Raw genomic sequence first — 12,960 nt, forward strand, 5'->3', positions numbered from 1 at the left:
CAAGCAAGGGGGTACTGAGGACCTATTCTAACCCGGATCCCCACGGGGCCTATATTAACTAGACAGTGATTCCTTAAATCATTCAATGAATAAAAACAATTCCAAAAAAAGTATTTAAAAAACAATCCAAAACAGTTCACGAAGTGAAACAAATCATTATTTAGTCATGGATTCTGACTTAAGGCAGTGAATACTTTGATTTGTTTACAATTGCCATGCATTCAAAATGTTTCAGGACATACCAGTATCAGTGTTTTTCCCTTTATTTCAAAATAAAGAATTAGAAATCAGTTGTGACAGGCTAGGGGTTGAGGTTTATGAACAGAGTCTCTGTGGACTTTACAACAAATTTTATTTCAAAGCGGTATTTTTGTCAATTTAAGTGGTCAATTTGCCTGGTAGCCGGTTCTTAAGGAAAACACTGCAGTATCCATAATATGCAAATTCAACATTCAATAAAACCTAAGATATAGAATTCTAAAATTCTACAGACTTTTACTATCCTTTTTATTTATTACATTTTATAAGGTAATATAATAAAATAACAATAAAATTCAGTGTTGTTTCCTTGTGCAATAAGATGTATTTAATTATAGGAGGTTTAGCTACTGAACTCGAGCTAACATAGATATAATAGGTATTTAATTATAGGTGGTTTAGCTACTGAACTCAAGCTAACACAGATACCTGTCACTTTACAGGTCCATCTATTATCCACCACACAGTTTGAGGACTTGAGTCTCCCATGTGATCCAATATCTGAGCGGTGTAAAAATTCCATTCCACGACATATATCTTTTAATAATGAAAAACGGAAGTCCCATCCAAGTTTGACAGTATCATTCAGAAGTAAATCCTCCACACTTCCCTGTAATGAAAGGCAACTCATCATTCATTATCTCATACACGATTTTCAAAATATCATTGATCTACCTTTAATCTCCATTTATAGGAATATTCTGGTTAAAAAGATTTTTACTATAGGACTCCTTTATATTTAAGAGGGTACCACTTAAAATTTTTTCTTCACAATGGGCCAGCAGAGAACTGATCTGTTTGAGCTTGAACTTTGGGAAATTAAGAAAATATTTTAGGTTACATTTTAAGAGAGGAACTTATTCATTAAACAAAGAGAGCTGTCCTCAGTTAAAACTCTACCTTGTTATCTCTCTGTTCTATGAAGATGTAAAACATACACTCAGCAAGACAGAAGATAAGGAAGTCTATTCACCTTTATACAACTTTCATTCCATGTCTCATAACAGTAAATTTAAGTAAAATACAGCATCAAACTAAGAAAGTGTGATCAAAGATGAATCAACTCATGTTGGAAATACTTGCCAAATGCTGACCTAATGAGTCAATGAAGCAGAGAATAATGCTGACCTAATGAGTCAATGAAGCAGAGAATAATGCTGACCTAATGAGTCAATGAAGCAGAGAATAATGCTGACCTAATGAGTCACTGAAGCAGAAAATAATGCTGACATTATGAGTCACTGAAGCACAGAATAATGCTGACATTATGAGTCAATGAAGCAGAAAATAATGCTGAGCTTATGAGTCACTGAAGCAGAAAATAATGCTAACTTAATGAGTCACTGAAGTAGAGAATAATGCAGTGACCTATTGAGTCACATTAGCAGAGAATAATGCTGACCTCATTAGGTCAGTAGTAGAGAATAATGCTGACCTAGTGAGTCACTGAAGCAGAGAATAATGCTGACATTATCAGTTACTGAAGCAGAGGATAATGCTGAACTTACGAGTCACTGAAACAGAGAATGTTGACCTAACAAGTCTCTGAAGCAGAAATGTTGACCTAACAAGTCTCTGAAGCAGAGCATGCTGACTTAACAAGTCACTGAAGCAGAGCATGCTGACTTAACAAGTCAATAAAGCAGAGCATGCTGACTTAACAAGTCAATAAAGCAGAGCATACTGACCTAACAAGTCAATAAAGCAGAGCATGCTGACCTAACAAGTCAATAAAGCAGAGCATGCTGACCTAACAAGTCAATAAAGCAGAGCATGCTGACTTAACAAGTCAATAAAGCAGAGCATGCTGACCTAACAAATCAAAAGATATTTAATTATGTGTACACATGTTTATCATTACAGACAAACATGGTCATTCTGGTATAACAATTAAATCTTACTTTAGGTGCTACTTCAGTCAGAACGCAAACATTAGGAAAATCCAGACAGGCCCCCACAAATAATATCAGGTTATTGTGCCGTGTTTCCTTCAATTTTACAACTTCAAATCGCAGGTCTTCATTTTCCACAGACAGAGAATCACAATTAAATTTCTGAAAACAAAAGAATAAAGATTAAAATGTGAAATTGCCCTATCCACTCTCCATTACTTTACTTATATATAAAAACTGCAGTGTTTTAGAAATCAAACAAAATCTAAGAGATGGACTGGGACAAGTGTATAACAAATCACTTCTTACCACCACATTTCTTAAATCTAACCTGCATATAACATTTTTGACTTCTCCAAGTACAGATGTTGGATTTATTTGATATTGCTAGGTCTTCTCCAGCAGTGGACACAAAACTAAGAGCTCTGGCATCTCCTATCATCACTTCATCAAACTTGACCAACCAGTCCAAGTTCTGTAAGGCATTCTTCAGATGCTGTCTGTAAAAAATACACCTTTCTGTAGCAACAAACATCTACAAAATTGTAAACCTTCAAATGAAAAATATCATTAATACTCTTTTTACTTTTATATACATATAAACAAGAGGCCCAGTGGCCTTATAGGTCACCAGAGTATCATGTAACAACTTTCCAACAATTGAATTTGGTTCGTGTTTTTATTTCATTCCAAATGCCATGAAATTAATAATTTTGAAAGAGGTACCATTGTTTATCATAATTATACACTTAACATGCTTACTTTGGTTACTTAATACCCACAGGTAGATCAGAATAACCAAGAGAAAATGTATTTCCACTTTATAACCACCATTTGTGCACCCCAACCCACAGGAACCACGTCAATGACCCTGAGGCCACATACAGTGAAATCACGAATTTTCGTGGGGGTTTTATTTTCGTTGTTTTCGAGGTATGAAGAGACCCATGAATTTATGTCCACAACGAAATGTATAATGTTACAAACATTTCTTCATCTACGAAATCAAATCCCCATGAACCACAAGTTTTTCCTCAAACAACGAAAATTTGACCCCATGAAAATATGATATTTCAGTATTTCAAAATTTGAAAATTTTATCATAAATTTTATTTCATCATAAACTGATTAATACCAAAAAGCAGATTTCAAAGCATTAATTAATTTTCAGACTAATTTCCCCACTAACCCCCCCCCCCCCCCCCTTGAGGCACCTTTCTTCATCAAAAATATACAATTAGATCATTGGCATAATACCCAGGAGCAAAGGAAGAGATTTCCAAATAATTCATGCACTTTTCACTCTATAATAATTAGAGCCCTGCCCATACAGCAGAACCCCTGACCAAGGGGCCATGAAATTTGGAAGAAGCATCCTTCCTTATCATAACTATGTACATAGTTCATTGGTTTAATACCCAGAACCAGAGGAGAAGATTTTTAAAGAATTTATGCATTTTCACTATATAACCAATAGAGCCACACCCTAACACCAGAACCCCTGACCATGGGGTCACAATTTTGGAAGAGACATGTTTGTTTAATACCCAGGAGCAGAGAAGATTTTCAAAGAATTAATGTAATTTAATTATATTATCAATAGAGTCCCCCCACCCCAACCCAGGGGCCATGAAGTTCACAATTTTGGAAGAGACATTCTTGCTCATCATAACTATGTACTAGGTTAATTTATTTAATACCCAGGAGAATTTACAAGATTTTCAAAGAAATACTGCATTTTCACTTATAATCTATTTAGCTCTAGAGCCCCTGACCCTGGGGCCATGAATTTCACAATTTTGATAAAGGACTATCAGGCAAACAGTTTGACTGCTTGATATCCTGAAGTAAAGAAGAAGATTTTTAAAGACTGCATTAATTTCAGTGGTTTTGGCCCCACCCCTCAATGTTCAAATGTTAACACATGAAGACAATGGAGGACGGATGAAAACGGATAGAATTAGGTCACCTGAGTTTACTCAAGTGACCTGAAAAAAGTAGTTCTTTAAAATTGAGGGTTATTTTTCTTTCATCTTAAGTCCAAAAAATGCCTTTATATTTTAGGCTCGATAAAATTTAAAGTATGCTTCTCAGGCCCGCGCATCCATCTTGCAGTAGCTACATTCCAAATTTCAACAAGAGACATGTACATTAAATTGAGCTCTACAATGGCTTTATTTTGGTATAAAATCTGTATCGATTGATAAATTCAACAAAAATATCTGCGCAAAGAAGAAAATAAAAAATAGAAAATAATGTGAGCACCACAATTTCTTAACAAGAGGCCCAGGGGCCACATCGCTCACCTTCAGGAGCAACTGGCTATCTAAAAGTAACCAGAAGTCTCTGTCGAGACTGAAGCTCTACTGGTTTGTACTTATAGCAAAGGAAGAGAAAAGTACTTTTAAGCAGTTGGAAATTGAAACTTTTCAACAGCAATAAATAGAATAATGATCCTTGATTAAGTCTCTTTATGTTCTTAGTGCAGTCTACTTGCATGCCACATTTATATTATAATCAGACTAAAATTGTATTTGGAGTAGCATTTTGAAAGAATTTCACAGAAATTTCTATTTTTAGTAACCATGGCAACACCGTTCATCTAAATCAAAAACCGATACACAGAATTATGTATCTTAGTGTAGTCTACTTGTGTGCCAAGTTATATTGAAATCAGACTAAAACTGTAGAAGGAGTAGCATTTTGAAAGAATTTCACAGAAATTTCTATTTTTAGTAACCACGGCAACACCGTTCATCGAAATCAAAAACCGATACACAGAATTATGAATCTTAGTGTAGTCCACTTGTCTGCCAAGTTATACTGAAATCAGACTAAAACTGTAGGAGTAGCATTTTGAAAGAATTTCACAGAAATTTCTATTTTTAGTAACCACAGCAACACCGTTCATCGAAATCAAAAACTGATATATAGAATTATGTATCTTATTGTAGTCTACTTGTGTGCCAAGTGATATTGAAATCAGACTAAAACTGTAGAAGGAGTAGCATTTTGAAAGAATTTCACAGAAATTTCTATTTTTAGTAACCACGGCAACACCGTTCATCGAAATCAAAAACGGATACACAGAATTATGTATCTTATTGTAGTCTACTTGTGTGCCAAGTGATATTGAAATCAGACTAAAACTGTACAAGGAGTAGCATTTTGAAAGAATTTCACAGAAATTTCTATTTTTAGTAACCATGGCAACACCGTTCATCGAAATCAAAAACCGATACACAGAATTATGTATCTTAGTGTAGTCTACTTGTGTGCCAAGTTATACTGAAATCAGACTAAAACTGTAGGAGGAGTAGCATTTTGAAAGAATTTCACAGAAATTTCTATTTTTAGTAACCACGGCAACACCGTTCATCGAAATCAAAAACCGATACACAGAATTATGTATCTTAGTGTAGTCTACTTGTGTGCCAAGTTATATTGAAATCAGACTAAAACTGTAGAAGGAGTAGCATTTTGAAAGAATTTCACAGAAATTTCTATTTTTAGTAACCAAGGAACACCGTTCATCGAAATCAAAAACTGATACACAGAATTATGTATCTTATTACAGTCTATGCGAAAGTCACCGGACCGTCGGTTTTTACCGGTAAAATTTAGGTCGGGTCGGTAAAAAATTTCAGTATACAGGACCAAATGTCCGATAGAAAATAAGGACAAATAAATCTAAATTAACAGATACACATGGTCAAATTCCCCATAAATATCCTTTATTTGACCAATTCAGCAGTAATACCTAATTAATTTTTATGTTTTACAACCCTGTCATGATCGTTTTTATTCTAATTCGAATTTCCTCTGTCAAAGATTAGAGATCTTTAGATAGCTCATACGTAGAATTGGTTGGGAAAATATTTAGATAGCTCATACGTAGATTCGGTTAGGGAATTATTTTCAAATGATCATTGAACTTGAGTAACCATAATAAATTGTTTCAGGAAAATTAAATATGCATTGAAAGTGCATATTAAATCTAAGAAAATCTTTGACACAGTGTATGTTGTATAAGTCAAATATGAAGAAAAAAAATACATGTAATTGTATAAATAGATACCTTTTACAAAGGAAAATTATGAATATTTAACTTGTCTATTTCACTCTGAATTTACTTAAGGTTAAATTTCACAGTGAGAATTAACCCCATCTCACACACCCTCTCAATCTCAGTATCATAATGATGTATGGATTTAAAGGAGGGAAAAGTCGGTCTGGTAAAAAATTGTCTGGTCTGGTAAAAATTTTATTTTTACCAGACATTTTGTCCGGTAAAAATTCTAAACTTTCGCGTAGACTGTATTATAGTCTACTTGTGTGCCAATTTATATTGAAATCAGACTAAAACTGTAGAAGGAGTAGCATTTTGAAAGAATTTCACAGAAATTTCTATTTTTAGTAACCACGGCAACACCGTTCATCGAAATTAAAAACCGATACACAGAATTGTGTATCTTAGTGTAGTCCACTTGTGTGCCAAGTTATATTGAAATCAGACTAAAACTGTACAAGGAGTAGCATTTTGAAAGAATTTCACAGAAATTTCTATTTTTAGTAACCACGGCAACACCGTTCATCGAAATCAAAAACCGATATACAAAATTATGTATCTTAGTGTAGTCTACTTGTGTGCCAAGTTATATTGAAATCAGACTAAAACTGTAGGAGGAGTAGCATTTTGAAAGAATCTTACAGAAATTTCTATTTTTAGTAACCATGGCAACACCGTTCATCGAAATCAAAAACCGATGTACAGAATTATGTATCTTATTGTAATCTACTTGTGTGCCAAGTTATATTGAAATCAGACTAAAACTGTAGGAGGAGTAGCATTTTGAAAAATTGTTTACAGACAGACAGACGGATAAAAAATAGACAGATGGACACCACAATTTCGGACACATTACTATCGCATAAGCTCTTCTGGTCTCTGACCAGTAGAGCTAAAAATTAGTTCAGTATTGAAAAGTTTAAATACATCATAAAAATGGGTTCTGGGGAGGGGAGGGGGTATTTAAATAAACTTAAATCTACACTTCCTTAGAATGCTTTTGTGACACATTATGGTTTGTTGTTTATAAGATGAAAATTTTTATTGATATAGCCTTTGTACATTCATTTGTCCACTTTTTAGTTCTTCTATTCTCCTGAATTTTCAAATCTTCGTTACATTTTTTATGCTTTTAAATTGATGATCAACTATCATGATGGCTTTGTGAAGAATTTTAACGATTTTTACCATGCACTCCTATGTAAAACATTGATCACCCATTGTGGCCACACCCTTGCCCAAGGGGTCATGACTTGAACAAATTAAATCTTCCCTTTCAGAAAATGCTACTGCATGAGTTTCATCTTTCCTGGCCCAGTGAATCTTGAGAAGATTTTTTAAAGATTTTTCCTATGTACTCTTATGTTGAACTTTGATATCCCATTGTGGCCCCACCCTACCCCCGGGGGTCATGATTTGAACAAACTTGAATCATCACTACTTGAGGATGATTCCACATGAGTTTCATCTTTCCTGGCCCAGTGGTTCTGGAGAAGAAGATTTTTAAAGATTTTTCCTATGTATTCCTTTGTTAAACTTTGATTACCCATTGTGACCCCACCCTATACCCGGGGGGTCATAATTTGAATAAACTTGAATCTTCGCTACCTGAGGATGATTCCACATGAGTTTCATCTTTCCTGGCCCAGTGGTTCTGGAGAAGAAGATTTTTAAAGACTTTTCCTATGCATTCCTATGTTAAAATTTGATACCCCATTGTGGCCCCACCCTACCCCCAGGTGTCATGATTTGAAAAAACTTGAATCTTTGCTACCTGAGGATGATTCCACACGGGTTTCATCTTTCCTGGCTCAGTGGTTCTTGAGAAGAAGATTTATAAAAGATGCCACCAATTTTTTCCCAATTCATAATTATCTCCCCTTGGAAGAGGGGATGGCCCTTCATTTGAACAAACTTGAATCCCGTTTACCCAAGGATACTTTGTGGCAAGTTTGGTTGAAATTGGCCAAGTGGTTCTTGAGAAGATGAAAATGTGAAAAGTTAACGAAAACAACAACGACTACAACGACAGACAACAGACAAAATTTTGATCAGAAAAGCTCACTTGAGCCTTCGGCTCAGGTGAGCTAAAAAATCAGGATGAGAATCTAGGATATTTGGGGGGGGGGGGGGGGGTTATAATGGACAAAATCAAAAGTAAACACTTGAACAAACCTTTTGAGGAACCATCTGACAAAGAAAACGGCAGCAACAATGGCGATGGATAAACAGAGGATAGGAACGACAGTGACCACCACCAGAGAGGTATCACAGGCCGCCCCGGTGTAGGAACCGTCACAGGTACACACATCAGGTGATGTGCACCGACCATTGACACAGGAACTAAAACAAATATATAAAGCAAACACATCAGGAGAGGTATAGCAACCATTGACACAGGAACTAACAAATATAAAACATCATAGATGCTTCAAATACTACATCAGACGTTTCAGTTTAGGTGAGTCAAAAATAAAAGAGAAGGAAGAATACATTCCATTGCACATTTCTGCTTTGTAATATATAAAAATTTATGACGTACCTACAAATGGCATGTTGACATCGATCTCCGTACCAGCCTGAGTCACAAGTACAGTTCTTAGGAACTGAACAGAAGCCATTCAAACAAGTACACAGCATCTTCTCACAGTTATCTCCATAATACCCATCATTACACCTAAAATAATGGGCAACATAATACTGATCATTACACCAAAAATAATGGGCAACATAATACCCATCATTACACCTAAAATAATGGGCAACATAATACCCATCATTACACCTAAAATAAGGGACAACATAATAGGGCTGGGTATCGTCTTGAAATTTCCCAATGCTATACATTGTGATATTTTTATGCGCCCGGATCGATAGATCCAGGGCGTATATTGTTTTTGTCCTGTCTGTCTGTCTGTCTGTTTGTCCCGAACTTTAACCTTCACCATAACTTTTGAACCATGAAAGATAGAGGCTTCATATTTGGTATGCATACTCCACTAATTAAGCTCTTTCAAATAACACCAAGGTCAATGACCTTGTGACCTTGACTGTGGCCTATATGCTAAAAATAGCTTTTTTCTGCAAACTTTAACCTTCGCCATAACTTTTGAACCATGAAAGATAGAGACTTCATATTTGGTATGCATGTACTCCACTAATTAAGCTCTTTCAAATGACACCAAGGTCAATGACCTTGTAACCTTGACTGTGACCTTAATGCTAAAAAAAAGCTTTTTCCGAACTTTGTTGCCACCGGGCGCATAGTGTTTCACAAACACATCTTGTTAACTATGCAATATTTTCAAAGTGTATGGTAAAACAAAATGTGTTTGTGAAACAGTGATGTCCCTGTATGGCAGCTTATGGCAAGGGTTCAATCCTCTAAAATGTATTTCAAACTCCAAAGGTCAAGGTCAAAAGTGTTGGTACCCAAAGGAAGATCTTCTTACAAGAAATACACTTGTAAAATATGAAAGCCCTATTTCTAACTGTTCAAAAATTATGACCAAGATTAAAATTTTAAAAAGTGGGTCAAACTCTTAGATCAAGGTCAAAAATATTTATACCAGGTAAAATGTCTTGTTACAATGAATACACATGTGAAGGATGAAAGCTCTAGCTCCAACTGTTCAAAAGTTATGGCCAAGGTTAAAGTGTGGTATTTTTTTTGGTAAAAATAGGTCAAACTCCAACGTCAAGAGGTCAAATTTGGTGGTACCCATGGCAAGGTCTTGTCACAAGGAAAACACCTGTGAAATATGTAAGTCATAACCCCACCAACTCCATAGTTAATGTCTAGGTTAAAGTTGGCAACATACAGACAGAGAGATGAATAGATAGACAAACAGACAGACAGGACAAAAACAATATACCCCCAGGATCTTTCGATCCAGGGACTTTTAAAAATATCTCATCTACATGTTTAAGGTAGGACCCAATAGATAGGCCAAATTTTTCCTCAAATTCAATTTTTCTGAAACTTTGATATTTTGTTCTAGGATACAAAGTCTCTCTTTATATATGATATGAAAGAAATTCAACCACACATTTTTTGCCCACATAGTCTGAAATATGGCCTATCAGACCCCTGTAAGAAGATTGTGAAATCAGACATTCGACTTGAGAATTAGCCTTATTTTAGAATTATCAATTGATCTATTGCATATTTGTGTAATACTTTTAATAAAGATAACCTTTTTGTTTCTTTAAATCAGTAAGTAATATTGATACTGGGAAATTTGAGTAAAAATATCAAGTAGAACTAAAACATACATAGCGTCGGAATTGAAAATTCACATGTAAATATCCGACAGTTTAAGTTTTCTTAAAAGAAAATGTATAATTCAATTTTTACAAAAAATCAACAGAATGATTCAAATGGATCTTAGAACAAAATGTGTAAAAATAAAGAAAATTGAACCGGTGGTTTCAGATATTTTAGCTATTTAAAAAATTTTAATGACAAAAAATTAAAAGATTCAGTAGATGACGTCACAATATATGACCTTTGACCTCTTGATGTGACCTTGACCTTTGTAGTACATAAAGAATGGAGACTCCTAATATATGTGTCCAAATATCAGCCCTCTGCTATTTATGGAACAAAAGTTATACTGTATTTTATAACAGACTGTTACATGCTTGTTTATTGCACTTAGAGAGCGTAAACACATTCCAAAATGTAAGCTCCTAAGTGACCCAGTATCTAGGATTCTCTGATTTTTTCACAAAATATGACGCAAACATGCCAAAACTTATTATTTTTCTTAAAGGGATCATTCATTGCTGTCAATATAGTACTATTATTCTTTTTTCTCCAATACTTTTTAAGAAATGGGTTAAAAATAAAATCCACCGGTGTTTTGTCCTACAGTACAGGCAACGCGGATCCCGTATTTCCCGCGTCCCCGCCGCGGTATAATCACAACGCGGTATTTGGCCAGGTAGACAGGTAAACCGCGTTCCCTCCGCGGGAAATTCATCACTTACCTGTCCCCGCCGCGGTTAAATCATCGATCAATTACGGACAAATAGTATCGTAAACAAACGGGAGTTATCTCCCCGAATTGTAATTTGCGAATTTTCCCTGTAACCAAAAAAAAAAAAAAAAAAAAAAAAAAAAAAAAAAAAAAAAAAAAATTACGTGTGTTTATTAATTAATTTTGCTATGAGTAGAATTTAAACTAAGAAAAAATAAGTTTATTTTTGTTTCTAAAATTACATATCAATATTTGAAATTGATTGAATAGAAAATTTTATTAAATTGTTACGTCTTTGCAATGGTTAATTATTTTGTGTTATTAAGAATCTATCAAGAAACAAAATTAGATACTAGAAATTTTAATTAGTTTTTTTTTTAAATCTTCATATTATATGCAAACTGTAATAAATGTTGAACTCAGACTGTTTAAGTTTCGATAAACGATTTTCAGCATTCATTTGAAAAAAAAAGATGTACATCTTTTAAAAAATGTACATCTTCATATTGTTTATTAATTAATTTCGATTTATTGTATATAAAATGTACAGGCTTTTTCTTAAAGTGTCAAATTACCGGAAAACATCCGATGACGAGCATTAATTTTGCAGTTACATGTAGTGGGCACGTGAACTTAAATTTTCTTTATCCAAGATGTCAAGAAAAAAAAGTTCTTTTCTTCTTTATTTCTCATCGTTTATGTTCTGTTCCCAAATTAAGAAAACTTTTCTTTAATTTATTTCCCTCTTTTATATAAATGTGCAGGCATTTTTCTCAAATTGTCAAATGACCGAAAAGCATTCGATGGCGAGAGTTAACTTTGAGCACGCGAACTTTATACAAGTGAAGAGATCAAGAAAAAATATCGTTTTTCACCTTCATATTAACATGTATTACTTTTTAAAACAATGTCTTTCTTTTTAATTTTAATATTTCTCGATTTTCGTGTTCAATAGATAAGATAGGATGTGCCGGTGTAATGATAAACTTCACTGACGAAATTATAGTTTATATTAATAAATATTCAATGCAAAAATTCATATATTTTTGTTTTCTTTGACAAATTCTGTTTCTTTGTGTATTAAGCATTAGCCGCAATCATTTCCTGTGTATAGGGATTAGCAGTGCCTGAACAGGAAACGACATGCCCTGGGGGTTTCACACCTGTCTTAGAGTATACCTTGGGTAACGCTCGCTGGATGCACATCGTTGTCTAGCCATTCAACAACACAATTGATTTATTGTATCATTTTTAGATGCGATATTAGCCTTGGAATTTGTGTCAAATTATTGTTGCTTTTTTTAAACGGAGTGTATAAAAAGAATAAAAGTAAAAAGAAAAAAAAAAACTTTTAAAACAAATTAATGAAGTATTTGATATTAATTAAATCAAATAATGATCCATTGCTATGTTATTTCGTGTCTGTTTATATCTGTACCAGTTAGTAGATAGACAGAGAGAGAGAGAGAGAGATAGAGAGAGAGAGAGAGAAGAAAAATATCACAATATTAAGGCACGTGCATGATCGTTTTTCCTCCTTTTTGATCAGTATATCAATTTCTTAAGTCTAGCGAATAAAACTACAATTGATTTATCAGTTTATTGACCATTTGTGGATTTTGTCTAAGTTTTATTGTTATTTATCGAGAGACTTGTTTATGATCCACTTTCTTCTTTCGTTTAGCATATGTACATAATATGTAATTTGAATTACTTCCCTTTTTGTCGCCAGATTACAACGACAGATTTTGGTGGTTAA

The 12,960-nt window shown here is 34.1% G+C and overlaps 1 protein-coding gene across 1 annotated transcript in view; it reads right to left on the minus strand.

Moving 5' to 3' along the window:
- The window catches only part of LOC134245578 (uncharacterized), a gene marked incomplete at its 3' end in the record, with an annotated part of 52,164 nt that overhangs the window by 12,801 nt on the left and 26,403 nt on the right, over positions 1-12,960 (minus strand). Inside the window, exons 12-16 of the mRNA XM_062727855.1 lie at positions 8,762-8,896; positions 8,395-8,562; positions 2,482-2,650; positions 2,160-2,312; positions 688-868 (exon numbers count right to left, since the gene is read on the minus strand). Coding sequence (XP_062583839.1) covers positions 688-868; positions 2,160-2,312; positions 2,482-2,650; positions 8,395-8,562; positions 8,762-8,896 — 806 coding nt within the window. The remainder of the gene's footprint in view (positions 1-687; positions 869-2,159; positions 2,313-2,481; positions 2,651-8,394; positions 8,563-8,761; positions 8,897-12,960) is intronic.

The sequence above is a fragment of the Saccostrea cucullata genome, unplaced genomic scaffold (assembly GCF_032062105.1).
Source record: "Saccostrea cucullata isolate Sc308-1 unplaced genomic scaffold, CSIRO_AGI_Scuc_v1 ctg2173, whole genome shotgun sequence".
Taxonomy (NCBI): domain Eukaryota; kingdom Metazoa; phylum Mollusca; class Bivalvia; order Ostreida; family Ostreidae; genus Saccostrea; species Saccostrea cuccullata.